General features: G+C 43.1%; 1 protein-coding gene across 9 annotated transcripts; it reads right to left on the bottom strand.

The window, feature by feature from the left end:
• Window positions 1-1155: 1155 nt before the first annotated feature.
• Window positions 1156-24173, bottom strand: LOC117757639 (ubiquitin carboxyl-terminal hydrolase 15-like). 9 transcript variants are annotated; one of them, XM_034578951.1, is made up of 23 exons: window positions 24064-24170; window positions 23281-23408; window positions 22825-22955; window positions 20761-20887; window positions 19941-20086; window positions 18776-18837; window positions 18178-18267; window positions 12892-13039; window positions 12522-12695; window positions 11867-12025; window positions 10655-10879; window positions 10480-10563; window positions 10098-10192; window positions 9184-9372; window positions 8955-9073; window positions 8495-8776; window positions 8155-8225; window positions 7372-7487; window positions 7108-7257; window positions 5769-5872; window positions 5404-5492; window positions 4768-4890; window positions 1156-4719 (listed from the first exon to the last, which is right to left on the bottom strand). In XM_034578951.1, the coding sequence occupies exons 1-23, from the start codon at window positions 24150-24152 to the stop codon at window positions 4483-4485; spliced, it is 3138 nt and encodes a 1045-aa protein (XP_034434842.1). In that variant the 5' UTR covers window positions 24153-24170; the 3' UTR covers window positions 1156-4482. The 9 variants fall into 9 exon arrangements, with proteins under 9 accessions (XP_034434842.1, XP_034434843.1, XP_034434846.1 ...); XM_034578952.1 differs by having other exon boundaries at window positions 1156-4713; XM_034578955.1 differs by having other exon boundaries at window positions 1156-4713; window positions 4774-4890.
• Between the last annotated feature and the right edge of the window lie 1209 nt (window positions 24174-25382).

Genomic DNA, 25382 nt, shown 5'->3' with positions numbered 1-25382 from the left:
AATGACCCTGGGTTGGGACAGGAGGTAAAGAACTGTGTTCAAAACACTGTTGTTTCAGAGCTTACTGAAGTCATAAAGAGGCACTCATAGAAAAGCCAATGGAGTAATCCAAAGTCCATTGCACATTTTTATTCAGTCCTATCAGACAGCAACCGAGATAAACCAGAGACTGTCCGGGCAGACAAAAGAAATCTGTGAAACCATCATCTTTTATGTAGAAGAATCAAGTGGAATCTCTGTCTTAGTATTACTGGATTGCTTCTTTTCTCTGATTTGACCTCATTTGAAATCTGATTGGTTCTCATGGGGGCCAATATAATGCAACTCTGTTGAGGTGGATTTACCTGAGGGGGGCAGAGTGGGATCCAGGCACATGCCAGGGACATCTCCTCTCCTGCCCGACTGGTATTGCTAATACTGGAGAGAGCCCCTACCATGATCCGACAGGAACACCCAGAGTAAAAATTAAATAATTGAGCCCTGTGAATAACAATTACATGAATACTTAACACATATTGACACATAGTGGATAATAACAGGTGATTAATGGTGTCAATGCAAATAGATCAAACATAAAGGATGTTAAGGTGTGATAATGCAAAAATTATCACAACTTCCTTGCATTTTCTTCCTCTTTGGCTCCTGTCTCTCCCCGTTTCTGCTCTTTTGTCTTCGAGTCCACTTCCCCTTTCAGGCTTCTCCCTGATGAAATGAGTCTCATTGTGGGAACTGTTGGGTTTATCCACCTTATTAACTGAAGTGTCTTGAGTAAATCCATGTTGTGTTTTTGTGCTATACAAATAAAAAAACAAATATAACAGAAGTGGATTGAATGCCTGTCTCCGTGGGACAGGGTGGGGAAGATGAGAAGCTCAAACTACAAAACTAATTTACATTCCTGAAAAATAAAACATTTATATAGTTGAGATGATTAAAAGCTTTTAATTCTTTATAGTATTACCAGTGACATGTGGGCTGCTTCTCATGATAATGATGAAAACAAACTACACAACAGCTTTGACACTGATCATCCAGTTTGGATATAATGCAAAAGATTTCCCTTTATGTTAACCATGAGTTGAGGAGACAACTTGTGTATCCTCCATTATTTATGAACAATGAGACACATCACATACACACCACAGAACGCACAAGAAGCTTTACACAACTTTATTGAAGATTGTGTATAAATACACATGCACATTTCAAATGTAAACCCAAGTGAACTCAAGTGCAGCCAAACCTGGAAACCCTCATTATGTCATCATGCAAGGATGTCTTGATTATTTTATCTTATTTTTTTTACAAAAAATTCCCAAAACAACAGACGCATCCTTTTTTTCTTAAAAATATTCCCTCCCTGACAAGAGCGCAGGCAAGATTTTGCAAACTGGCGCGTTGGTGAGGACTGAAGCCACATTTCCCCCGCCCACCCGACACTTCACTTCTTGCCAAGGTTTTAAATATATTGTCTGTTTATTATTAAATGCTTACATATAAATAAATAAACTTTATCAAATGTGCACTCACAGAGTGAACTCTTATGTACAGTATTGTATAAGCCTATAGTAGCAATCACATCTCACTCAGTCAGGAAAGGGGGTGAGTCGCCCCGAAAGGCAAGGCAGCGGCGTGGCGGCGAAGCGCGGAGACGCTGGTAAAGGCATGGTACACATGTAATATTCTGAGGCGTACAGGTACGCTAATGCTGTTTACAATGGAAAGAACAGGTAGAAAAAGAAAACAAACACTCCACCATGGAGAATAGGGTTACATCGATGGAGGAATATCCTGCGACAATCTGCCACAAAATAATTTCACTGTATCATGATCCCGAAAAAGCTGATCGGTCTTTCGGACAGACTCACCCCCACAGTTCTCAGATTATGTCCCCTCTCCCTCACCCATCCTCAGAGCTCAGGCCCACACAGAAGCATTTGTCTTCTCCCCACCCTTCTGGAAGGGGACGCATTCAGCAGTACCCATGAATTCATACAGCGAGTATCAAAGGTGAGGAAATCCATTACCATCCCATTCAACCAAACCAAGAAAGGGAGCCATGAAAACAAAGAAGAAAAAAAACAAAAAACATAACAGACCTGGCCCTATAAAGAATCAGAAGGCATCAACCACATACATCTGGTCAGTGTTCATTCCATTCAGCATACATTCTGGCCCTCTTGTGGGTGTAAAAAAAATAACTGAGATGTCGTGGCTGCGATATAACAAGCAAATGTGGACATTCGTACTGAAGCGTTGGTGTATACGGTGTAATGGAGACGGTGTGACAGTGATGTGCAAAGAAAAGGCGACTGGTCTGAGATCAAGAGTTAAGGCCGAGGTGATCCAAACAAGAGATGATGCATCTGATGTCGGCGATATCACCCATGTTCCCAATCTCACAGCGCCTCCAATATGAAGAAGTTAAAAGAGTGCAGAGCCACGGTAAAGCATTAAACACCACCTACAAAGTTACAGGGGCAGAGGTGACAGGACGATTCGTGTCTGCCAGCTAACCAGACAACAAATATAAGGCCCGTTCAGTTCTGGTATTAACATCTGTCCTGAGAGATTTGATCACAAGTAGTCAGCTCTTAGTCTGTCTATGGCATAAAATGTATCCTGAATGGATTTCATCCTGAATGGATTTCCTGTGGTCGGATCCCATGTAAGCAAATAAATATTTGTTTTTTTAAGTTTGTAGAGACCAGATTTGAGTTCAGTATGAGTTGATAGATGCGAGCGGAGTCAGGAGGGGCTCTGCACAGATCTACTATGAAGATAGATTTCATTCATTTGAAAAAAAAAAAATGGAAATAGAAATCATTATGTGTTGGTCTGTGTTGAGTTGATATTCTGCCGTGTGTCTGTGACGACAAACTAATCAATTTATGGTTACAATACTTTTGATTCATTGTGAAACTGTAGCGCTGAAGTGTGTTAGAGGACGCCAGCTGAGTAGGAGGCCCAGGTCACACTTACGTTCACACAGCAAAAAGAATGTGACCACTTCCCAATTGTGGTCTGATTGATCAGCTTTTGGGTTTAGCCCAGAACTTAGCGCTGACTCAGGACAGATGTTAATACCCGAACAGGGTCTCTGTTGCAATTGCCGAGTTCATTAAGACAGAAATTTGAACACCAGGAAATTCTAAAACATTGCACAAATAGAATCTGTTTGGTTATTCTGCAAAGCTAGCTGGACACTATACTGATCCTTCTGTATTTCTATGATTTCAGAAATACATTATCAGAGGAGCCAAGATTGAGAGACAGCAGAAGCAGGACCTTAAATCATTAAGTTTGGTGCCAGTTTACTAAATACTAAAAAAGCGAGATCATAGAAGCAGCAGCAGTAGCACAAAGCTCGGACAGTTTGGCTGTGTGACACTTTAAAATCACACATCACTTGTATATGTTAAAGGTTCAGTGTGTAGAATTTAGTGACATCTAGTGGTGAAGTTGCATGTTGCAGCTGAATACTACTCACCTCACCCTCCCCTTCCAAACATGAAAGAGAACCTGTGGAAGCCTTCAGTTGTCATAAAAACTCAAAAGGTGTTTAGTTTGTCCAGTCTGGGCTACTGTAAACAACATGGCAGCCTCCGTAGAGAGGACTTGCTCACAATGTAAATATAAAGTATTTAAATGTAAAGGGCTCATTCTAGGGTAAAGAAAACAACAATTCGTACAATTTAGATGAAACACACTAGTGAAAATATCACTAGGATTATATATATTCAATTTCTACCAATAGATCCCTTTCACCTAAATCTTACACATTGAACCTTTAAGTCTACACTGCAGACGCGTCTCACCACTGAATCACTAAAGGAGCTTCCTAAGCATTTTATGTGAGGAAAACCTTGAAGAGACGACTTCACTGTTAAACATCTGCAGTGTGCGTGGCAATAATACATAAAAAAACCCAAAGTGGATGGTTGGTGATTGTGCAAGTTCAAAAACGTTTCAGTGTTTAAAATATTTACAAAATATCTGAATGATACTAAAAATGATATGCCAACAATGCATTGCTCTCAAAAATATATAAAATTAGAACAGAACACAAACAGCAGAGGATGATTTAAAGTGCTACACTAACGTACTGTGAAGCCTCGAAAAAAATAAAATAATAATAATAAAAAAATCAATCCCTGGTGTCGTTCAGTAAGCAAATCCTAGACAAATGGACGTGGCGACACACACACACATGCACACACACACGCACACACACACGCACACGCACACCGTGATACAACCACAGAGGAGGGCCCTGATTTCGTAGTTAGTAGATTTGTGTACCGCGGCAGCTCCCTGACCTAAAAAGGCGTCTTCGCCGCAGTGGCTCCGCCTGTGGAGCGGCCGAGTCCGAGCCGCTGGGTGGGACTGGTGGCGCCCGCTGCCATGCTGTGCTGTCCATATGGCTTTGGATGGAAAGATCCCAGTTTCTCTCTCCATTTATCCGCATCTTCTGCATCCACTTCAGTTGTTTTTCATGGTGACATCTCGAGTGGGCGTCTGTTCCTCTTCGTCTTCCTCCTCGTCTTCCTCCTCCTCGTCCTCCTGCTGCTCGTTGTCGTTCTTCCTGCGCCGGTTCTCGTTCAGGTCCTCCTCGTCATTCTGAGCACAGGCGGCAGTGGCGGATGCCGCGGCCTGAGTGGAGGAGGCGGGCTTCTTCTTTTCCCTTCTCTCCTCGTCCTCATTTTCATTCTCATTCTCATTCTCATTTTCATTTTCATTCTCATTCTCATTCTCATTCTCGTTCTCGTTCTCGTTCTCGTTCTCCTCCTCTTCCTCCTCCTCGTCCTCCTCCTCGCGGTCGAGAGGGAAGTAGCCGGTGCCTTTCACCGTGTCCTGCCGCTGGTAGAACAGCACGTAGCCTGCTTTGGACTAGAAACACACACACACAAATTACTCAGCTATACTGCAGATAATTCACAAAATTGAGTTCCAGTTTTTAAACACTTCAAAACTATTAATTCAAATTAAGCTGGAGTCTGATGATGATGTAGTTGTTTTGTTTTTCCTGGAATATTTTTTCCAAAATGTTGTGTTTTTTCCCTAATGTTGTTGTCTTTTGACCCTCAGGGCCACCGTAGTAAAAGACTTTCCAAACTTTCTCCGACTCCACTGTCACTTTACTAACAATTACTGCACATGTGAACGACCGTAAGAGCAACAAAATACCTATGACCACGGAAATCAGGGTCCTCAGCAACGTATTGATGCTTTTTGAGCACAGTTGGAAATCTTTGAGATAATAATAATTCATCCCAATTCGTCACAGCCTTAGAAGTACATTACTTTGATGAAATGAAATGTTCTGGTCTGTTTCCAGTGAATTGGTTTTTGATGAAAGTACAGTGGGACGGCTGCCTGGCTTTACAAAATGGGGACACTCACCACTATTTGATCATCGTTGGCAGGAGACACGCTGCTGTCATCAAAGTTGTACCACTTTCCGTCGTCTTTGTTCTTCGCGTAAGCAGTGTCTGAGCAGGACCAAGAGAAGAATACAATATTAAACACAGTACAAGACTGTTAAACAGGTTTTCCTCTTCATAACTGCACTTTTATATACTCGCACTGGTTTATTGTGTTATAAAGTGCTGACACATTTCATCAACACAACCATGATTAAGTTGTGTATGGAGAATCAATGTGACACACACAAACTTTTACTCTGAAAAGCGTATCCATTGACAAGTGAGAACATTTTGAAAGACGGTATTTCAGTGACTGTGATAAATTGTGTTTGTGAATCTTACAGTGGCCTCCTCCCATTCCGCCATAGTGGTTGGACACAGCAATGAGGTCGTAGCGACACGGCCCAGAGTTGGGGTTGATCAGGAACTCAGACATGTCCAGATCGCTAAAGGAAAAAACGCAGAAAGGTTGTCATGTGCATAACATTTTTTATAAAAAGGAGGAATTATATAAATGTCCAGCACTCCTCAGCACAGCAGCTACGCCAACGATCCAATACATTATAGATACATACGTAGAAACTACCTATCTGATTCTGTACAATTCATCCTGACTACACAGTACAATATGACATGAGTTGTGATTCAATGCGATATGATGCGACGCAATCAATATGGTTCTTCTTCAAGGGCGAGTTAGTAATTCTGAGGAACGACTGTTGATACTTGAAAACAAATACACCCCCTCCCATGACTGCCGCACCACTGGTGTTCGTGACTGGCTGCTGCCTGCTCAGTGAATTTTACGTACCGGCGTCAGGTCACCGCAGCCCACAGTCCGGAGACAACTCTTACGCCGTTATCAGACAAGACCTGCGGGTAAAATCTGGAGAATTGGCTACGGAGTTTACCCGCAGTTTGCTTTTCATATATGCACAACACAGTGGGAGGTTCTCTGTACAGACGCGTTCACAACAGCAACAAATCCTTCGCATTATTCAGGCGAGAGGTGGAGCAGCCGGGTGCAGCAGGCAGAAGCAGGAAGTGACGCATTAACTCTGCTGCGTAGATCACGAGATTTTCTTAACACACAGAGACCGGTGTCGGTTTTCGTCGGTGTCTTCTACGTGTGTGTTTCTGCTTTTTCACTTAGATTTTTTTCATTTTTGCATCTGTCGCGTGTTAGAAGCGTCATCAATCCCCCCACTCACTCACAGTGAATCGAGTGGTGGTTCCTCTGCTGTGTTCACACATCGAATTCTCCTGGATTTCTACAGACTTTATACTTGGGTCAAGCAGAGAAAGAAACTGCGGTGTGTCTCACAAGGACATTTGTGTTCACACATGCATCTCCTCCGGAGAAAATACAGAGAGACCGTGGAGCTCAGTGCGTGTCTGAAAGCCTGCCTCTACACCGTTTAAATGGCTCAACGATGTTCACACGTGTTTCCCCTTTCGTCATTTAAATTTCAATATTTAAAATTGTCCTTCTCTCTTGGAAAATCTAAAGTGTTGCCAAACATTTGATTTGCAGCGAGTCTGTGGAACTTGTAACTCTTCTTCTGTGTCTCCCCCGGACACGGCAACTCACGCACGACTTGGTCCAGAGACTTAATAAGGCTTGGCCACAAACAGAAGTGGGGATGAAAGAGCATGTTTGTTTGTGTATGTGTGTGTGTACCTCAATGGAAAGTCAACAAGGGAGTCCAGTTTGTCCCTCATGTAGCGGCTGTAGGAGAAGCGTTTCAGATGGACCACCAGCACTGGCGGCAGAGACCACAGGTCCAGCTTCTTAGTGGCCTGTTGGTGCTGCTTACAGTTTGGACAGTACCTGCGAAAGTGCACACGGTTTAAGAAAAGCGTCATAATGCAGAATTCGATCAGACGCTGGTGTTGCCACATGCTTGTAACTTGTGTTTTCAAAAGTGTGGCGTGTGTTTCTCACCATGGGTCCTCTGCTCCCAGTTTTTCTTTTGTGGTGAACAACTCAATGCAGTCCTTCAGCTTGAAGAACGCCTTCTTCTGGGGCTTGTACTCCATGCTCTTGTGCTTGTCAAAGTCCTGCCCACCGTCACACACACACACACACACACACACACACACACACACACACACACACACACACACACACACACACACACACACACACACACACACACACACACACACACACACACACACACACACACACACACACACACACACACACACACACACACAACTGTAAGGAAACTACTTGTATCAGCGCTGTGTCTTTGGACATAGATGACGTCCTTGTACAAAAATAGAATAAAAACTGCTAACACTTCACCACAGAGAGGCCTTATATTAGTATTATATAATTCCTGATGTTAAAACGAAGGCCTATAAATTCTCATCAAGTGTGTAACCACGTATTTCTAATTAAAACCGTTTTACACACGATATGTTGTGTATAAACTTGTGTAATGTGTCTTGGACATTGAAAGCTTTTCTTAAGGAAGCAGTAGCTGCAGCGGACACCAAACGTCTGACCTTTTCACTACAAGACGCTCAAGCTTGTCACCACGACTCCCTGTTGCTCCTGTCTGGGTCAAGCTGCCATATTTCATTACGTGACAGCAGACTGCTTTTCCTCTACACTAACAGTCTACGTGCTATAAAGTGATTCAGCTCCTCTGATACACTAATGCTGTAATACAAGATTTCTGGGTCTGATAATGACAAAAGAGTCTGATATTGGTGTTACCTCGACAACGGTCTCGTCAAAGTACTTTTTCTTGATCTCTGGTTCCCAGTCCAAAGAGAGATAAGAGCGGTCTGTAAAAAGGTGAAGAGATGACAAATCAGATGAGTCACTGTTGAATTTGACCCTACACTCTTTAAAACCATTGTTAGGATCTAACTGCAGGATAATTTACTCTGGTGCTTCGAAAATGACTCTTGTGAATAAATTGGAAAATGTATTCAATAATTTTTGAAATATGTTTATAGCCCTTGGGTACTGAATGATGAACCTTAATATACCATGCTTGAATTCTAAATTGGTAATATTTTGGGTGGATTATTTTCTTCTCCCCGCTTCGTACCGCTGAGTCTGAGGTGTCCCTCGTCGAAGCGGATCTGCCTGGTGTCCTCCTTGATGAGTGAAAAGTCAGTTTTGCCCATGTTATTGAACTGGAATGTAAAAAGTCTCTTTCTGTTGTGCTCGGCCGTCGGCTGGCCTTTGGTGGAGTTCTGCGGGGCGACCACGCCGTTCTCCAGTTCGTTGTCCCCTCCCACGGAGTCCTCCGATTGGCTGTTGTCGTTCTCGGAAGGCAGCTCCTGATCCTGGCTGGACTCGTCGTCTTGCTCGTCAGTCTCCATCTCGCCTGCAGGACAACATAGCAAATTAAATCAAGCCAGGAAAAATAAAGGGAAGGTCCCACATACACGAATGCAAAGTAGAACTCCACACAAAGCCACTCTGACAAACTGGAAGCAAACGCGAGGCAAAGATTCACCATTGATACATTTGCATGCGTGACCCTCAACACAAAAAGCACTCACTTGGTGACCCTTCCTCCAGGAGTCCATTAGTGGCGTTACCATTGACAGTGTGTTGTTTGGGCGGCTGTGTCTCTTCACAATCCTCCTCATCCTCCTCTACAGCAGGTCGCACAAACCGGCTGCAAAAGGAATGTTTACATTTTTATTTACAGCAACTTTCTCACAAGAAAGGTTTGTGGGCATCATCAAAACACACAAGCATTTGAATGTGTCAAGTTCGTGGACCTACCAGAGGCGCAGGAGCAGCATGTTGTAGAGTTTGTCTTCACTGAGGGTTCTGGGTACAGCGATGAGGAAGGGCTGTCCGAACAGCGGCGTGCTGGTGTGGTTGTAGCCCGACTGTTTGTACTTCTCCCTCAGGTGCACCGGGATCACTACGTGGTCTGTGTCCTCCACCCTGTTCACCGCAACTTCAAACCTGCAAACACATGTGAGGTCTGTTTTGAAGTCACACTGGAGAAGTCAGCAGCAGATGTGAATGTTGAAACCTGTTTCTACTATATTTATATTTTTTGAAAATAAAGCAATTTAAACAGTTGGACTGGCATCTATTTTACATTTTAAATCTCTGCAGTCACATCTATTGGATACTACTGAGAACTTATGTATTCAAATCAGTCATAATTGAAGCTGATTGATGAGCCACACTTATTTAAGTTAAGTACATATGGTGTTTGACCTGTCTGTTAGAGATTTTTTGACCACAGTTTTTGTTGAGTAACTAAGGGTTGTACAAAAACACTTTCCCTGGATGATAATGTCCTGTCAACAGAATTTAGACAATGAAGTGACAAAGGCAATGGCTGGTTGTAGAGTTTGAACATGTGTGTGGATGAATTCAAGCTAAAGGGGGTTTGTAAATTTGGAGCAAAGAGACATGGAAGCAATATCTTAAATATGTAAAAAACTGGAATGTGTTTAATATGTTTAACTTTGCCCAGTAAACATTACGTTGAAGATCAGCCAGAATTAATGCGAAATATCTGAAATTGTACCATGAATTAGTTACAATTAGTGCTCAAATATGGTAAACAAAGGCCATAGACTTCACATGAAAGGACTCTGTTTGTAATCTGAATGTAAATAATGCTGTAATCAAACTTTGATGAAAGAGTTTTCTTGTCAGCCATGCTCAACACTCACACGTAGATATCGTCTCTCTCCATGATGCTGCTGAGGTTCTCGTTGGTGGCAAAGATACGGTGGAAACGGTGGTTGTAGATGTCAGTTACAATCATCTGGAGGATTAGAGACGTATAGAAATACAATGAGTGAAGAAAGAAAAAGTCAGAAACCTAAACTGGCATATGAACCTAGCCCTTAGATTATTAATTGTACCTTTTCTTTTGATTCATTTAAAAGGAAATGGGTTAAACATTTTCTCCACTCACTGCTGGGGTCAGTTGGGCGGGGTCAGTTTAAAAGGGAAAGGACTGTTTTGTGCTGTCCAAGCAGATGTTCAGCATTAGAATGTAATGGCTAATACAGGGTTAGAGCGGAGCTGAGCTGACTGCGATGATTATACCTTCTCAGCAGGAACCCCAGACAGGCTGGAGAGGGAGGTACACAGATCAGAGATGTAGCCCACCTTCGGCACAGTCAGCTTGTACTGAAACAGAAACACAAGGGCTTTACTCCCAACTGTCTTCACATGAGATCATTATGTTATGATACAACACTGACGTGTGTTTGCATGTTACTTGTGTGGGTTTGGCCAGAGCGTCCAGTCTGACTAGATAGACCTCCAGCGTCCGCTCCTTCTTCATGGGAAGGGGCAGGGTCAAGTAGCAGAAAGGATCGAAGGTCACAGACACTTTGGAGCACACAGGACACACCAGAGTTGACTTGAAAAGGCCGTGGAAGATATCCACGATGATGGAGTTGTTTCGCTTGATGTGGTTCTCCCATGCTTCCTCCGCCACGACCTGGAAGAGAGCGCACAACACAAACCTGCTTTTACAAGAGACCTCAAAACTGGAAAACCATTAACAATTGAAATAAAAAAAACTTGCATCCAAAATGGAAACTGTTGAGAAGGGATATTTTCTAGCAGAGAATATCTGAATGCTTGAAGAATCAATGTATGAGAAGGTGAGCGGACTAAGTTATTAATAACAATAAGCACATCAAATATTAATGATCTTTAAATGGAGATTATTAACTTGTATAACTAGAATGACTGCACTACGGTTGTATGCCACATTTTTGAGGCCACTGTGACCTTGACATTTGACAACCAAAATCCAATCAGTGAGTCCAAGTGAATTGTGCCAGATGTAATGAAATTCCCTACTGACAGTCCCAATATATCACATTCACAGGGACGTGAGGTCACTGTGACTTTTGACCTCCAGGCACGAAAATCTAATTAATTCATCTTTGAGTGAATGTTTGTACCAAATTTTAAGACATTCCCTCAAGCTTATCTTAAGATATAATATCCACGAAAACCATAAACATACTTTGTGAGACCATTGTGACCTTCACCATTGACCATTGGCTACCAAAATGAAAGCCAAGTTCCAGTGAATGTTTGTGCCAAATGTGAAAGAATTCCCTGGAGGCGTTTCGGATTTATCGCATTCACAAGACAAAAATGTGCTTTGTGAGGTCACCGTGACCTTGACCACCAAAATCAAATCAGATCATCCTTGAGTCTAAGTGAATACGACTTCCCTCAAGGCATTTGTTGAGATTACGTGTTCACGAGAATGGGACTGACGGAAAACCCGAAAGCGCAATACATCTGGCCACTGGCTGTTGCTGGCGCGGATGCAAAAACATGACGACATTTTTATTCATATCTTTTACAGGGACTGATCAAAACTTTGGCACAAAGTCACAGCACTTTCAGATCTGGAGATGATTTAACACATTTTTGTGGGGTATTTTCCAAAAGTCCTGATCATGACCTTATCGGGTCTGCCGTTGGCGTCCTTGAGCTGGATGTAGGGCTTCTTCCTGATGCGGTTGAAGTCCTCGTGAAGGCCGTCCAAGAGAAAGGCCAACAGCTCGTGGGAGTCCTGCTGCTGGTAGCCTGAGAACTGGGGGGCGAAGCGGCCCACCTGGGTCTGGAGGATAACAACATGTAGACAGATTGAAAAAAAAAAATGACAAAAACAAAAGGAAGAATGAAAAGCTCAGAGGATTTCTCCCCCAATATTAGACAACCATAAGATTAAATAATAATAATAATAATTCTATATTTCCAAAAATATAACACACTTCCTAGTGTAGCCTGTTAGTTTTTGTGTCTTTTTAAATGTTAGCTCCACACATTTAGTGATTCATCCCCCACAGTTTCATGCAAGACTTTTGTTTATCTGTAGGATTATGCGCTGGTTATTCTATTATGATTATTTAAATTATGGTCTGGTTTCCTACTTGTGTTTTTGTATCTTTCTATTACTTATTGCAAAGACATCCTTTTGCAGATATATGAAAGATAACAGCTACTCTATTTTACAACAAATTTTCAGAATAAAATAATAATATTGTGTTATTGTTATTGAACTTAACATAACGAAATACTCAAAGATACTCATGTATTTGTCTCCATGCAGTCACCTTGAAAGGCCTCGGGGTGACATAGCTGTATTTGCCCGACCACAGCTGCTTGATAAGCTCAGCGTAGGCCCTGGCGATCTCTCCTTTCATTCCCAGCGGGTTGTCCTCGTTTAGCTCGTCTGTGTACTTGTCTTTGAGGAAGAACTCCGTCAGTGGAAGGATATTGCTTAAACACTAAGGAGGAGCAGAAGCATGAGAGGACAATAATCAGAAGAGGGTCAATTTAGGCTCTGCATGAGATCAAACCACCATGCTGTCACTGACTGCTAGCATGAACCCATCTACATTTCCAACCTTTGCAGACTTGGAAAGAATTACAACAACTTTCTTCTTAGAACTGTGTAGAGCCCCCTGGAGGCCAGCGTTTTACCTGCACAGCAGAGTTCATGAAGCAGGTGTTTCCCAGGTTGGAGAGTCCACAGAGGCCTGAGCGATCACTCTGCCTGCTCTGGTCTGAGTAGTCGTAACTGTTACTGTAGGGGTGGTAGGAAGGCAGACTATAGCTCGAGTTCTTCACACTGTGCAATAAACATACAAACGCACAAACAGGCAGGTTATATACGGATGGGTGGATGTTGGTCATGAACATCGATTCTACACAGATATATTATACTACATACTACTATCTATGTTAAGTTGGTAATAAGTCGGTGAAAAATAAAGAAGACTCAACCAAACCACAATCCAAACCTATAACCCCCCCAGAAATATTTGCTCAGGCTCTCTTAACAATCAGATAGAGCCTAAAGCTGGGCCTCCCCAACTGCAGCACTCAGCAGACCTCTGGGGTGGCTGCAAGTCAGTATTGGTAGTTTCTGACTCCCACTGGTCAAGGGAAACAGCTGTGATGGCGGTGGAAGCGGTGGCCTCGCAGTTCAACACGCGGTGATCCACCCTTCTGCTCTCCAGCTCCACCGCCTCCGGTCTCAGGCACCACCAGCAACACAGGAGCATGACATCTCAGCACCACCCCGGCCCATGCCGGCCCACATGTCCGCACAAAACTAACCGACCAGCAGCCCAGGTGAGGTTTGGTTCTGGTCCGACGCATACAAATCCTGGGGCTTGAGGGGTCCGGGAAGGTAAAGTCCAGCTCCAGTCTTCCACTGTTGAGTCCTCAAGATAACTCAGCTTAATCTAGTGCAGCTCCTGCAGCAGCTTCAATACAGTCCAGATCAAGTTTAGGCCTGCGTTTGACTTTCGAGTCCAGCACGGGCCAACAACCAAACCACAACGCACATAAACACACAAACACACAAACACACACTCTTTCTTTCTCAGAGCTAACTAAGCATCATCCCTCTTCTATCCTCCCCCCTTCGTCTTTTTCGGCCTCTACCGCCTGTCATCTTGTTATCCTCTCTGCCTCGGATGTCCTGTCCCGTCCCGTCCTGTCCTCTGGTCTCCTGCTCCTCCCTCTGGCCTGCCTGCTGCTCTCTGCTGCGCTACAGCTACCAGCAGATATTTATAGCAGCATCAGCAGCAACAAGGATGCTCAAGACTACCGCTACTGAAGCTAGAGGTGCACAGAGAGAGAGAGAGGGAGGGAGAATATAGGGGGAGGGGCGGACAGTACAAGGGGGAGAGGCTGACAGAAGAGAAATGAGGGGATGGAGGGGGCAGCTGATCCACTGCATCCAGCTGAGGCTGCAGTATTCACAGGCCTGACTCTATCTTAGTATCTCTCTACCCCTCTCTCTTACATACATTAACATGTTCACTCATGTCGACACAACATTTATCTCCTTTTCTTACACTCGGCTACACATTACTCTGCAGCTCGTCTCAACACACACATTTCCTGATCTTATTTTCCCTCTCCTGCTGTTAAAATGCACCATATGACAGTTATATCACATCGAAACACACACACACACACACACACACACACACACACACACACACACACACACACACACACACACACACACACACACACACACACACACACACACACACACACACACACACACACACACACACACACCTCTTTCCTCCTTGTTAATATGCCATGGGTGTCTGTATGAGAGCTTTTTAAAAGGAGGGTTTAAATAAATAAAACAAGACCCAGAGAGAGGGGTGGTTTCATCACTGGGTGTGGAGGCAAGCGATGAGGGGAAGCAGGAGCAGATGAAATGTATTCTGAAGGTCACTTAGAGACTGCAGAATGTGCATCGCAATGAGTTCAGGGGAGAGGGAAAGAGACCAAGAGATACATGGACACAGAGAGAGAGAGAGCTGGGGAGCTCGCTGCCAGAATCTGGGGACACCACCTCACGAGACGGTGACACTGCTACTGCTGCTGAGCATCGCTACAGAGGCTAAACTGGCCGCAACGTAACCGCACAAATCAAATGGACAAGTGTTATGTAATGTGGGAACACTTCAAATGAAAAAAATAAAACAGACTCCATGCATAATTTAGAGGAAACGACAGCACTGGCACTACAGTGAATCAGGGACAGGAGAGCTGATTTGACTCAAGATCCAATTTCCCCCAAGTCACCCACTCTACGCATTCCACCGACAGGAAACTGTGACGCTGCTATCAAACAATATAATGCAGAGAAATGACAATGTGACACCACGTTACCAAGCTACAAGCCAGTACTGAAAAATAACTGGTGTTTAAAGTAGAGGAAGGGTGGGCTCGCTTCACTTTCAACACCTTCCTTCTTTATCAATATTGATTTTTTAGGTGGCGAGCTTGTGGTCGTTATTTATGAATTCCAACAGTATTGAGAAATGCAGTGCAGAGTGTCTATATATAAGACGCACACAGAGACCCACTCCAGCATGCAGTAAATCTCACACACATTAGGTGGAAGGAGGGGACAGTAACAGTCTCCTGGACAGCAGAGGCACAAACGCTCCACCCACAGTCGAGCAGTGCTCTCTAGCAGAGGGCTGACAAATCCTCTGGGGCCCAATTGCTTGGGAGGAAAATCGGGTTACAGTTACGTTTTCAGAAAACAGAAACTGAAAGCTGAAAGCTGAATAGAAACTGAGCTGTGATTCATTTTTGGCAGAGCAAAAAAAACAAGACTTGTGTTGCAACATTCCTGTCACCTCTGCCTCATGTGTAAAGATGATCGAGAACCATGAAGCATCTGAAAATGTAGGCTCATTCTAGGGCTGCATGTTTAAGCATGAAGTGATTATTAAATGCTGAACAAGACTGTGCTTTATTTGTCTGATTAATTTTTGATATCTCTGAAAGCACTGATTTTCCCATTAATTCTGTGGACTGTGGTGACCCGCCATTTTCTAATTTGTGCCGCCACAGTTTCATAATGAGCTGAAAAATGTTTTCCACTTCTCATAATAACATAAAAGATTTAGAATTTGGTGTTTTGCTCTGTGTGGAAGGAAAGCTACTTGCCTCGTGCTCGCTCTCGCTAATGTACTACCGCTTCCTCGGTCTATCGTCCATAAAGTTGTTACTGTCCACGCAGACAGTTAAGAGCTCATAGTTTCACCTGCAGTTTTGTGTGTACCCACAAGTGGTATGCAATGCAGTTCTCTCTCATGATTCTCAAACACAGCTGGGAAGGCGGCATTTAACAACAAAAACTAGAGTAAAAACAAATGATAAAGAGATCTGAGCGGCCAAGTCTTGAAGAGGCCATTTATCTAATAATCGATCAAATAATTCCTGTCTGTGGCTCACATATCTCAAGAACCGTTCATCTCATCAGCTTTGAGGGCCTAAGGAAGCACAGTATTGGACAGGCAATATGTTCAATATTGATAAACTTTGAACAAACAGAAGACCAGCTCTCTGTAGCCGCAGCAGCCGATTTAAAGAACCTTAGTCAAGTTGTTGATCTCGACATCAGTGTGTTCACAACAACTGCAACCGATTCTCCATTACAGGGTTGTGCACACTGATTCGAGCTTCACCAAACTTTGTGCAGCAGTGGTGGTGCAGCTTTAGGGTTCAGCGGAGTCCAGCAGCCAGTTTTCACTTGCCGCAGGTCACTTTTACAGCTTTAGACAGAAAGATGCAACCAGCATTACCACAAGCCAAACAAACAGCCCATTCCAAACAGACAGGTAAGAACAGGTACTGCACTCATCTTTTAAAATGAAGAAACAACTAAATCTGAGTGAAAACACTTTCGTTAATCAGTGACTTAGTTTCATGAGGAGAATGTTGGTATTAAAGATAACAAATAGGTCCAAAGATTATGGAGCAGGTCCTCTATTACGGTTTCATTATCTTTGTACTGGAATTATGTGCACATTAAGATACAACAGCACTGCAATAAAACAACATAAGGGGCTGCGTTGGTGTTCGACTTCTGTTTCAGGTAGCAGTGAGAGTACACAGAAACATCTACTGCAACAGTAGAAACACACAGTGAAACAGGTCAATTTTTATGCCTAATGGCCCTGTTGTTTCCTGCATTGGCTGCGTCACCAAACTGGCCTAATCAAATGAATAACAGCTGTGTGGCTGATCTGCTGCATCTCCCAGGTGTCGGTTGTTCACTCCGGGAGCTTGTCTGCTGCAGAGCTGGTAGGTGAGGTTTCTAGTATGACTACTGTATCTCATTCAAATTAAAGTCAGCCTATGTACTTAACTAATTGCCAGGACTCTACGGTATGAAGCTGTGTATCTTCCAGTCATGTCAATATGTCACAATCACTGTCACTGACAGTGATTGGCGTGTCTCACACAGGCTACTTGAACCTGATAACGTGGGCGAAATGAAAAGCAAGACATTGCACAACACACACACGCGCCACTCACGCGTCAAGTGTGGCTTGGGCGTAAGGAGATTGTGTTTTTTTCCCCTTAGGACTTAAGTGAGTCTGAATGTAGCCGAAAAAGGAGATGAAGGCCAAGTACCACATAGAGGCCATTTTTTGAAAAAATTAAGACCAAGCACAATAGGAAAATTCATCAGACTCAGGTAAATCAAACCCTAAAAGCTTGAAAACAATTAAGTTTGATTCATTTGGTTGTGTGATTTGGATTTATCTACGTTTTGAATCAGAGAACAAGCAGTATAAGCATTCTGTCTTTCTGCGACTTGTGATTGCATCGCTAAACAAATTGCTGACATGTTGTGATCAACTCTTGTATGAGACTAAGATAGAACAGACCTTGTGGCACAGATTAATGGGTAAAATTATTTTCACATCAACCATAATCATGCAGCCCGAGCCGTAGCTATCAATCAGTCACGTAGAAAATCTGATGCAAACTAAGAACTTAACACAATTAAACGCTGACTGAGGCACCAGTGGGCCATTTATAGAGAGCACTGCTGTCACTGAAGAAAATTCCAACGAGATCAATCCCATGTAAGCCCCGACCCCTGCCCTGCTATCAGCTGAAACTGCATCATCAGGAGAGTTTTAAGCCCCAGACCACAGCCAGAGATAGACCTGTAGAAAACAAACTATGACACAGTTTACCATGGGATAATGTAAACTGCTTGACTGGTTTGTGGAATGTAAATTGAGCTGAGACACAGTTTGCATCAATCAAACTTAATCCATTAAATTTCAGCAAGAATTAACGCAGACTTTCTTTAGCCCGCTTTCACTTTGGAAGCCAGCACTGAGCTACATCTAAAGGCTCCATCTCTGGCTGTCAACATCCACGCCCACCCCTCAGCTATTCAAGCCCACTACTGAGCCTTACTTCCTGCTGTTGAAGGTGCTGTTATGATTGTTTGTGAGAGATGAAGGCGAGATCTTTGGCAAAGCAGAGAGATTGGAAGCACCAGATGACCTTCAAAAGATAAAGAATAGATCATGAGTTAGAGTAGAGAAAATAAGGAGCCTTTCCAAGAAAGGTGTGTGAGTGTCCATTAAATTAAACTGAGATGAGATCAAATAAATAAATTGAGGGATATGTAAGCAACAAAACGTCAAGCAAAAGAGGAAGTCATAGAGAGGAGGGAATTTTTTAAGATGATGAGGTGCTGTAGTGACAGAGCATTGAAACTTTACAAAGGGTTTTGCAATTTCCAAAGCAAAGGCAATAAAATACAACTTCCAAGAAAAGGAATTCTGGTGCTGTGTCACATCATGTTACATTTGTATCCCTTCATACTGACCAAAACAAAGAAATTCCTAAGCAATTAAAAAATTCACTGCTTACTATCTGTAATCTTTTGGAAAAAAAATCACCAGCCGTGTTTGGATACAGAGTGGAAATTGCATTCCACTCCTGAGGTAACTTCCTTCTGTCAACAGAGAAATATAAGCCAGGTGATGTTTTGTGTCGATTCACTTACTTGGGGGCCGTGGAGCCTCGGGGCCAAGAGCCATCCTCGTTCTTCTGCTCTATTACAAGAACCTGTGGGAGACGGAAAAGAAGAAGGGGGGGATTTCAGCGAGTTTCCACCGTGTTTCAAAAGAATAGTTCACCCAAAAATGAAGAATTCTGGTTGAACTATCCCTTTAGGTTATGTTTATGTTTATGTCTCCATCGGTTTCGGAGAAATTAAAGGTTTTTATCAACGTTGGCAATTCTGTCCGCTCTTCAGAAAACCCCGGAGTGCATTTTTATCCGCTGCGGTAATGGGTTAAATGCATTTATCACAACTTGTTTTTAAATGCAACGCTGGATTTTTTGAGAATAAAGATTATTGGGTAACAACCTGTTTCAGCTGCAGCTAAAATGTCAGTGGCTGTTTCAAATGGGACAAAGACAGGGATCTTATCTGTCGTTTCCCTTGGTGAGGATTTGTCTAAGACTTAGCGATCCTCAGGAAACTGATGCTGGTAAGCGGGACGGCCTGTTGCCTCACTGTGGCCAGGTGTCCGAATAAATCTGTGTTAAGAGTCAACTGCCAGGTGGATGCCAAGACATACATGTTAAGTTAAAGCAGCTTACGAAGAGAGGTTGTGTCCCTCGCATGGCAGCTGACAAACAGTGTTTTGACACTGTAACCATCTCCTTACAGGACAGTCAATCTCAAATGATCTCAGCACAACTCCACCTTCACTATCAAAGGTGATTGATTATAATTACATGAATTCATTTTTCTTCTAAATAAATTAAAATTTGGGTTTTTCATTTACCCAGGAGAGAAATTTGGGAGATATTAGATTTCGTAGTATGTTGAGAAAAATCTGAGTGCACGTCTTTGACTCGATGTTCAAATAAGTTTTTGAGGGCCTGAACATTGCACTTTGATTAGTCATTGTGCCCTCTGCTGTTCAAGATAACCTGTCGGACACAGATTCAAGCTAAGTAGAAAAAGACGCGATTGTTTAATCTCCACTCTGCTGTGACCAAAAAAGACTAACTGGTAGAAGACAAATGAGGAAAAGCTAAACTAGAGCTTTCACTGAGCTCAGGAATACTAACCGTTTACAAAGCAAGTTATATTTGGAGACCTCTGTGTCAATTTTATCAAAACAGTTTGGTCATAAGCCATGTCGGGTTATTCCTACCTGTCCTTGGTAGAGGCCAGCATCCTGGATGGTGCTGTCAGGTTTATTGAGAGGCTCGAACGTGTTGCTCATGTACCTGTTCCACAGCCTGGTCTCCTGCTCATCAGGAATGCTGAACAGCTTCCTCATCTCCTTCTCGATCATATCTGCAGCAGAGTGTGAAAAAGAAAACATTAGTTTGGTTTAAAACAGAAATAGGCAGGAGATTACCAACACTTACCTAGAAAATGGGAAGTGAAAAGATGTTGAAACCGTTCCACCACACATAAGGAAGTAATCAGTAAATTCATCTATAGCCATGTTTGAATCAAAAATTGCAGAACTTTTGGAGCATGAATTGACATGGTTGATATAATGACATTTAAATGAAAAAAATAAATGCACTGAAATCAGGACTTTTGAAGCAATCTTGTGTTTAACTTATGGCTCATTAAGGGATATTAGTGGTGAAGACAAAGAAATAACAGCAGTAAAAGAATCTTGTGCATGTTTGTTCAAACATCGAAAAAAAACATAAGAACACTGTGTATAATTGTTACCTTTTGTGAATGTGTGCACCTTGTGACTGCATATGTTAAGAGTTTACAAATCCTCTGTATTCCATGAACAAAATCATGACAGTCACTGTTACTTAATGTTTTGAGCAATGTTTTAAAAAGCAAGACAGCCAGTGTGAATATATTTTAGTGAAGTCCTGTATCTTTCACAGTGTCCTTTAGTCAGTATGTGTGTGTTGAAAAGAGGGTAAATAAAGATGGCTGAAAATCAACTATGACCATGCAAGTTTAAAGACAGATGCATCACAGTGACTCGGACCTACCTATTGTGTCAGCTTTACTGAAGCGTCTGGTGATCACATTGTCGATGTTGCTGTCATTACAGAGCTTCAGCTCCGTCAGGTACACCTCCACCTTGCAGTGCTTCACAAACATACCCTGCTCGACCACCTGGAGGAAAGAAATGGGGGTATTATTAACTATTCAAATCTTCTATGTTGAGTCCATGATTAATTATACAGGTGTTAATGTGTCTAATGACAGGTAAGCTTTCTATACAAGTAACCCTAAAGAGTATTCAAGGTATTTTCAGCTCTTTCTTACTATCATCAAAGTCAAAACAAATGCTAAAAGTCTGATGCCACCATATATTACATCTACATATCCCTTGAGCAGATAGAAAGTAGTGTCTTGCTTGACAGCTAGTAACCAAGGAGAGAATATCACCAGGAGTAGTAAGCTTCCAACTTTACCAGCACGTCAGATGCAGCGCTTATATGTTATTCTACGTAATTTCTATGTTAAACATTGAAATTAAATAGCTAAGTTGTGGATTGAATGCGCTGCCTTTTTCTTGTGGTTAACAAAGCAGGGTTTGCTGCCCTGGTTGCCACTCGTCTGGTGTCCTGATAGGAGCACACTCAGACTGAAGTGCCTAAATTAGCAGCACCTCGTGGAAACAGCTGAGGGGTCCCAGCCTATTTATTTCACCGCTGAGCCCCTCTGACACACACGCTCACACACATACACAGGGTAACAACTTCACAAATGTCCCTGAGAACTGCAGTAGTCTTGCACACACACTCGCAGCTCATATTCTCCCCCAGCCCCTCCCCTCCCCTCCGCTACAGAAGCCCCGATCCCCCCGGTGGGCCCATCCTATCCCTTAGCACAACACCCATGTGTTTTTAGCTCCGAGCTAAAAGCTCAACTCATCGCCAAACTCTTGACAAGAATTTCTCAAATCAGAGCCGAGCCAGAACCAGTCAGCCCACCCACTCCTCCCATACTGGTTATGCCTGTCGCACTGATCTCGCAAGCTTCCCTCAGTGTGACCTCAGCCGGCATTCCTCCACTTCAAAAAACAAGGACGCGCAGTAACAATTCACCGGTGCTGGCAATCAGACCGGGACACAGGACAGTGGAAGGGAACATAGGACCAAACATTTAACCAAAATCCTCCTACATCCTTTTTTAAACGCGTGATCCCCCGCACCTCAGGATGACAACCCCATAGAAGAAACACATAGCTTAAAAAAAGAAAGAGACTAATAATGGACCTCCTGCATGTTGTGTCCTGCAGATCGCTCCATGTAGCCTTTCAGTCATCCAGAACGATGCCTGAAAATAGAAACCCGGCGGCCACCCGATATGTCCCACTACATACATGGCAAAAGAGGAGGGTCAATGGAAGGCAAGGGGGGGTGAGAGAGTATGATAGAGATGGAGGGGGGAGAGGAGCCTCTTCTCGCGGCCATGATGCCATGACTAGTGAGATTTGAGGCAGGGATTTGATACTGTGGGTTCAGTTGAGTTGTGGCCGCAATCATGAAGTATTCCACTGACGAAACTAACCACACACGTTCAGCCTTACAGTGAAAAGAGAAATGAATGCGAAACTGAATGAAATGAAAGAAAGACAGCATTGATGTTGCTTTCAGTCGATGCTAAGTAAATATCCACTAGATCAATGTTATCTTTGTTTCATGCTGCAGTGGATCTTTGTACGTCAAACTGACACATCCGCCAGCTTATCAATCCATCAATTCTCTAATGGCGTAACACAAACTAAATATAATGTATAATGAGCAGCAGAGGAGCCACATCATACAATTATAAAGAATTATAACTCTGCTGTTACACATCATTTTCCTGATTCAGAACTCAAATTTGTCAAGAACTCTTTTACTGTAGAGACACACACACACACACGCGCACATTATCCCTTCCAGCCTGACACAAGCCACACTCAACACAACCAACTACTAACCACAACCATTATAATGTATCAGAGAAAACCACCGTTGCTGGCATCACGTTGCTCGACTGGCACACGCTCTTTCCCTCAAAATCCATTCATACTCCCGAGCGAATGATTGAACCTTTACCTTGCGCGCGATTGGCTCCTGCCCGTCTGTCAGCGCGTACCAGCTGACGAGCTTGTTCCAGCCCTCTGTGGGGACCAGGATGTAGTCCAGCTCGTCGATGAGGTTTTCCTTGATGGCGAGCACGTCCCCATCTAGATGGAGGGAAGGAAGAAAGGCACATTCAGTGAGACTACAATAACTAGTCCCTTACGCTACTGACCCTGCGATGACTGTCTCACAAAAGAAGACAAAGGAGCTGGAGAGCTTTCTATGAACGCCCCCTACCCCAACTCGGAAAAGCATTCACCAACAATGTTGTTTTCATCCCCCTTTTCCTCTGAACTCTTTGTTGCCACTTCCAGAATGAATAAGCCACACGGTCCGAGGGGCCACGGAGTAATGTTAGCTCCACAGACTATTTAACAATAAATGCAACAAGGTCATTTGAGTAAAGAGCTGGATCATCAGGTGTCTTACCTCTGAGAAGACCAGCGTTATCAACCGGGCCAGGGTAGACATTCTGGTCACCCATCTGGTATTTGTCCCAGCTGTCAAACCCCACATATCTCTTCCACTGTTTAAACCAGTGACTGTCCACCAGGTACCTGCAGGGAGGGGCAGGCAGGGATACATCAGTTCAGATACAGCAAGGTTGTTAACGGAGACACGTCAAGAGTCACACTTTATTAGTATGCATGTATATAGTGACAACAGGTAAATGTGCCTGTGTCATTACACAGATAGTTAGATGTAACAGCAGCTCTGTTGACGCCGGAGTTGAGTTCAGGTCGCTGCATGCCCGTCTCTCTGGCTCTGTGGTTTTGACAGGTGGTTTTTCTCCCCCGACTCCGCCCTGCCGAAGTCGACAGATGAACCCGCTGACGGGGAAACAGCTTGGAGCTCCGGTGGTCTAACCGGCTAGCTCCACACTAGCCTGCTAACTAGAGCTAATAACCGATGTGTAGCCGCGCCATCAGACACAAGTGAGGCGGTGGTTAGCAGGAGCTCAAACCAGTCGCCAAAACACAACATTTAAAAGACAAGCTGCGGTTCTTCATTGGCAGTCGCGCAGCTAGCGTTAGCTCAGGCGCCGCCGTACCGACACACATGAAGCTGACAAGATCCCGTTAGCTAGCTCGCGGCTAACTGTCAACACGGGTCGTCACCGCGGCTTCCTCCTCCGCCATGGCGCTGACAGCCTCGGCGGAGGAGGCCGACGGCTCCGCTGCGTCTCTGAAAGGCGTTCAGCCCGGGCCTCACCAAGTGTCCCCCTTCCTCAGCTGTGTTTTCAGCAGCGCCAAGACCTCTCCTCTCTGGGTGTCCAGATCCGCCGCTCCTCCTTCCGCCATCTTTCCTCGGACATCGCCCGCTGCATGGTGGGTAAGCGCGGGGCGTCACAGAGGCACGTAGGGAGCGACGCCATCGCCGCCGCAGCCAATCAGCGCACTCGTGTCCGGCGCAGGATCTGTGTGACGACACCCAGCGGTGAAAGTTATTATTCTGGAGAAATGCTCCAAAAGTGCCTCATCACGGTGATGCTGATCCACCTCCACACTGACAGTCCATAGACTGTATATATATATATATATATATAAAGAAAACATGGCAAGAGTATGAATAAACAAATAAATACACACATGAATGAAAATAGATACAGTTTCTATTTATTTAATTCTTTATAAATGTTTTACATTCATGTATTTATTAATTTCCACATGTATCTATTTATTTCTGTATTTCTACATTTATTCCTAAATTTATTTATTTATGTATTATTTATTTATTTACTCAAGTATTCCTGTATTTCAATATGTATTTATATACGTCTATGTTTCTACATTTATTTACTCATTTATTTTTGTATTATATATTTATTTACTCATTTATTCCTGTATGTCAACATTTATTCATATATTTCAACAATTATATATTTCTAGTTTTTTTCTGTATTGCTACATTTGTTTATTTAATAATTTCTAAATATATTCATATATTTCAGTATTCCTACATTTATTTATTTCTACATTACTTTATTTATTCATATATTTATTTACAGATTTATTTCTATATCTTTTACATTTATTCTTTTATGTTTTTCTGTGTCCATATGTTTAGGTAGTTTAGGTAATCAGGTCGACGGGCTTGACTCAGTCTGAAGCCTGATTGGTTGTAGCACTGTGATCATTTGGTCTTCAACATCTGTCTTGAGTTGGCAGGTACACGGGAGAATCAATAAATGTAAAAATACAGAAATAATTCAGTGTAATTTTTCATCACATTCTATCATTCATATTGTTTCATTATTTATTTACTCCAGATATTTAGTATAGCACTTTCATAAAACTTGGGAACTCTGATCAAACCTAAAGCAGCACAAGCAGCAATATACAGACTTTTAGCCCCAGCATTGACCCACAATCCAACTCAGTGGTATGTTATCATTAGAGCCACACAGTCTGATAAATAAATAAAGTATATAAAGATACCCATGCCTTTCAGACTCCATGCCCACAGCTCATAATAGAGGATTTGTGTTACCAATTTGAACATAACACTCTACAAACGTAATAATGTGAAAA

This window comes from Hippoglossus hippoglossus, chromosome 23 (genome assembly GCF_009819705.1).
Source record: "Hippoglossus hippoglossus isolate fHipHip1 chromosome 23, fHipHip1.pri, whole genome shotgun sequence".
Classification (NCBI taxonomy): Eukaryota; Metazoa; Chordata; class Actinopteri; order Pleuronectiformes; family Pleuronectidae; genus Hippoglossus; species Hippoglossus hippoglossus.
Note: the sequence above shows the minus strand (reverse complement) of the source record. Positions and strands in the feature narration are given on the sequence as shown.

Excerpts from the sequence above, each read along its gene's own strand:
- LOC117757639 (XM_034578949.1), bottom strand. The coding sequence starts at position 24,152 with ATGGCGGAAGGAGGAGCGGCGGATCTGGACACCCAGAGAGGAGAGGTC. Across the intron at positions 20,888-22,824 it reads AGGAGCCAATCGCGCGCAAG|GTGGTCGAGCAGGGTATGTT; the intron begins GTAAAGGTTCAA and ends TCTTTCCTCCAG. Across the intron at positions 8,226-8,494 it reads GGGACACCTCAGACTCAGCG|ACCGCTCTTATCTCTCTTTG; the intron begins GTACGAAGCGGG and ends ACCTTTTTACAG.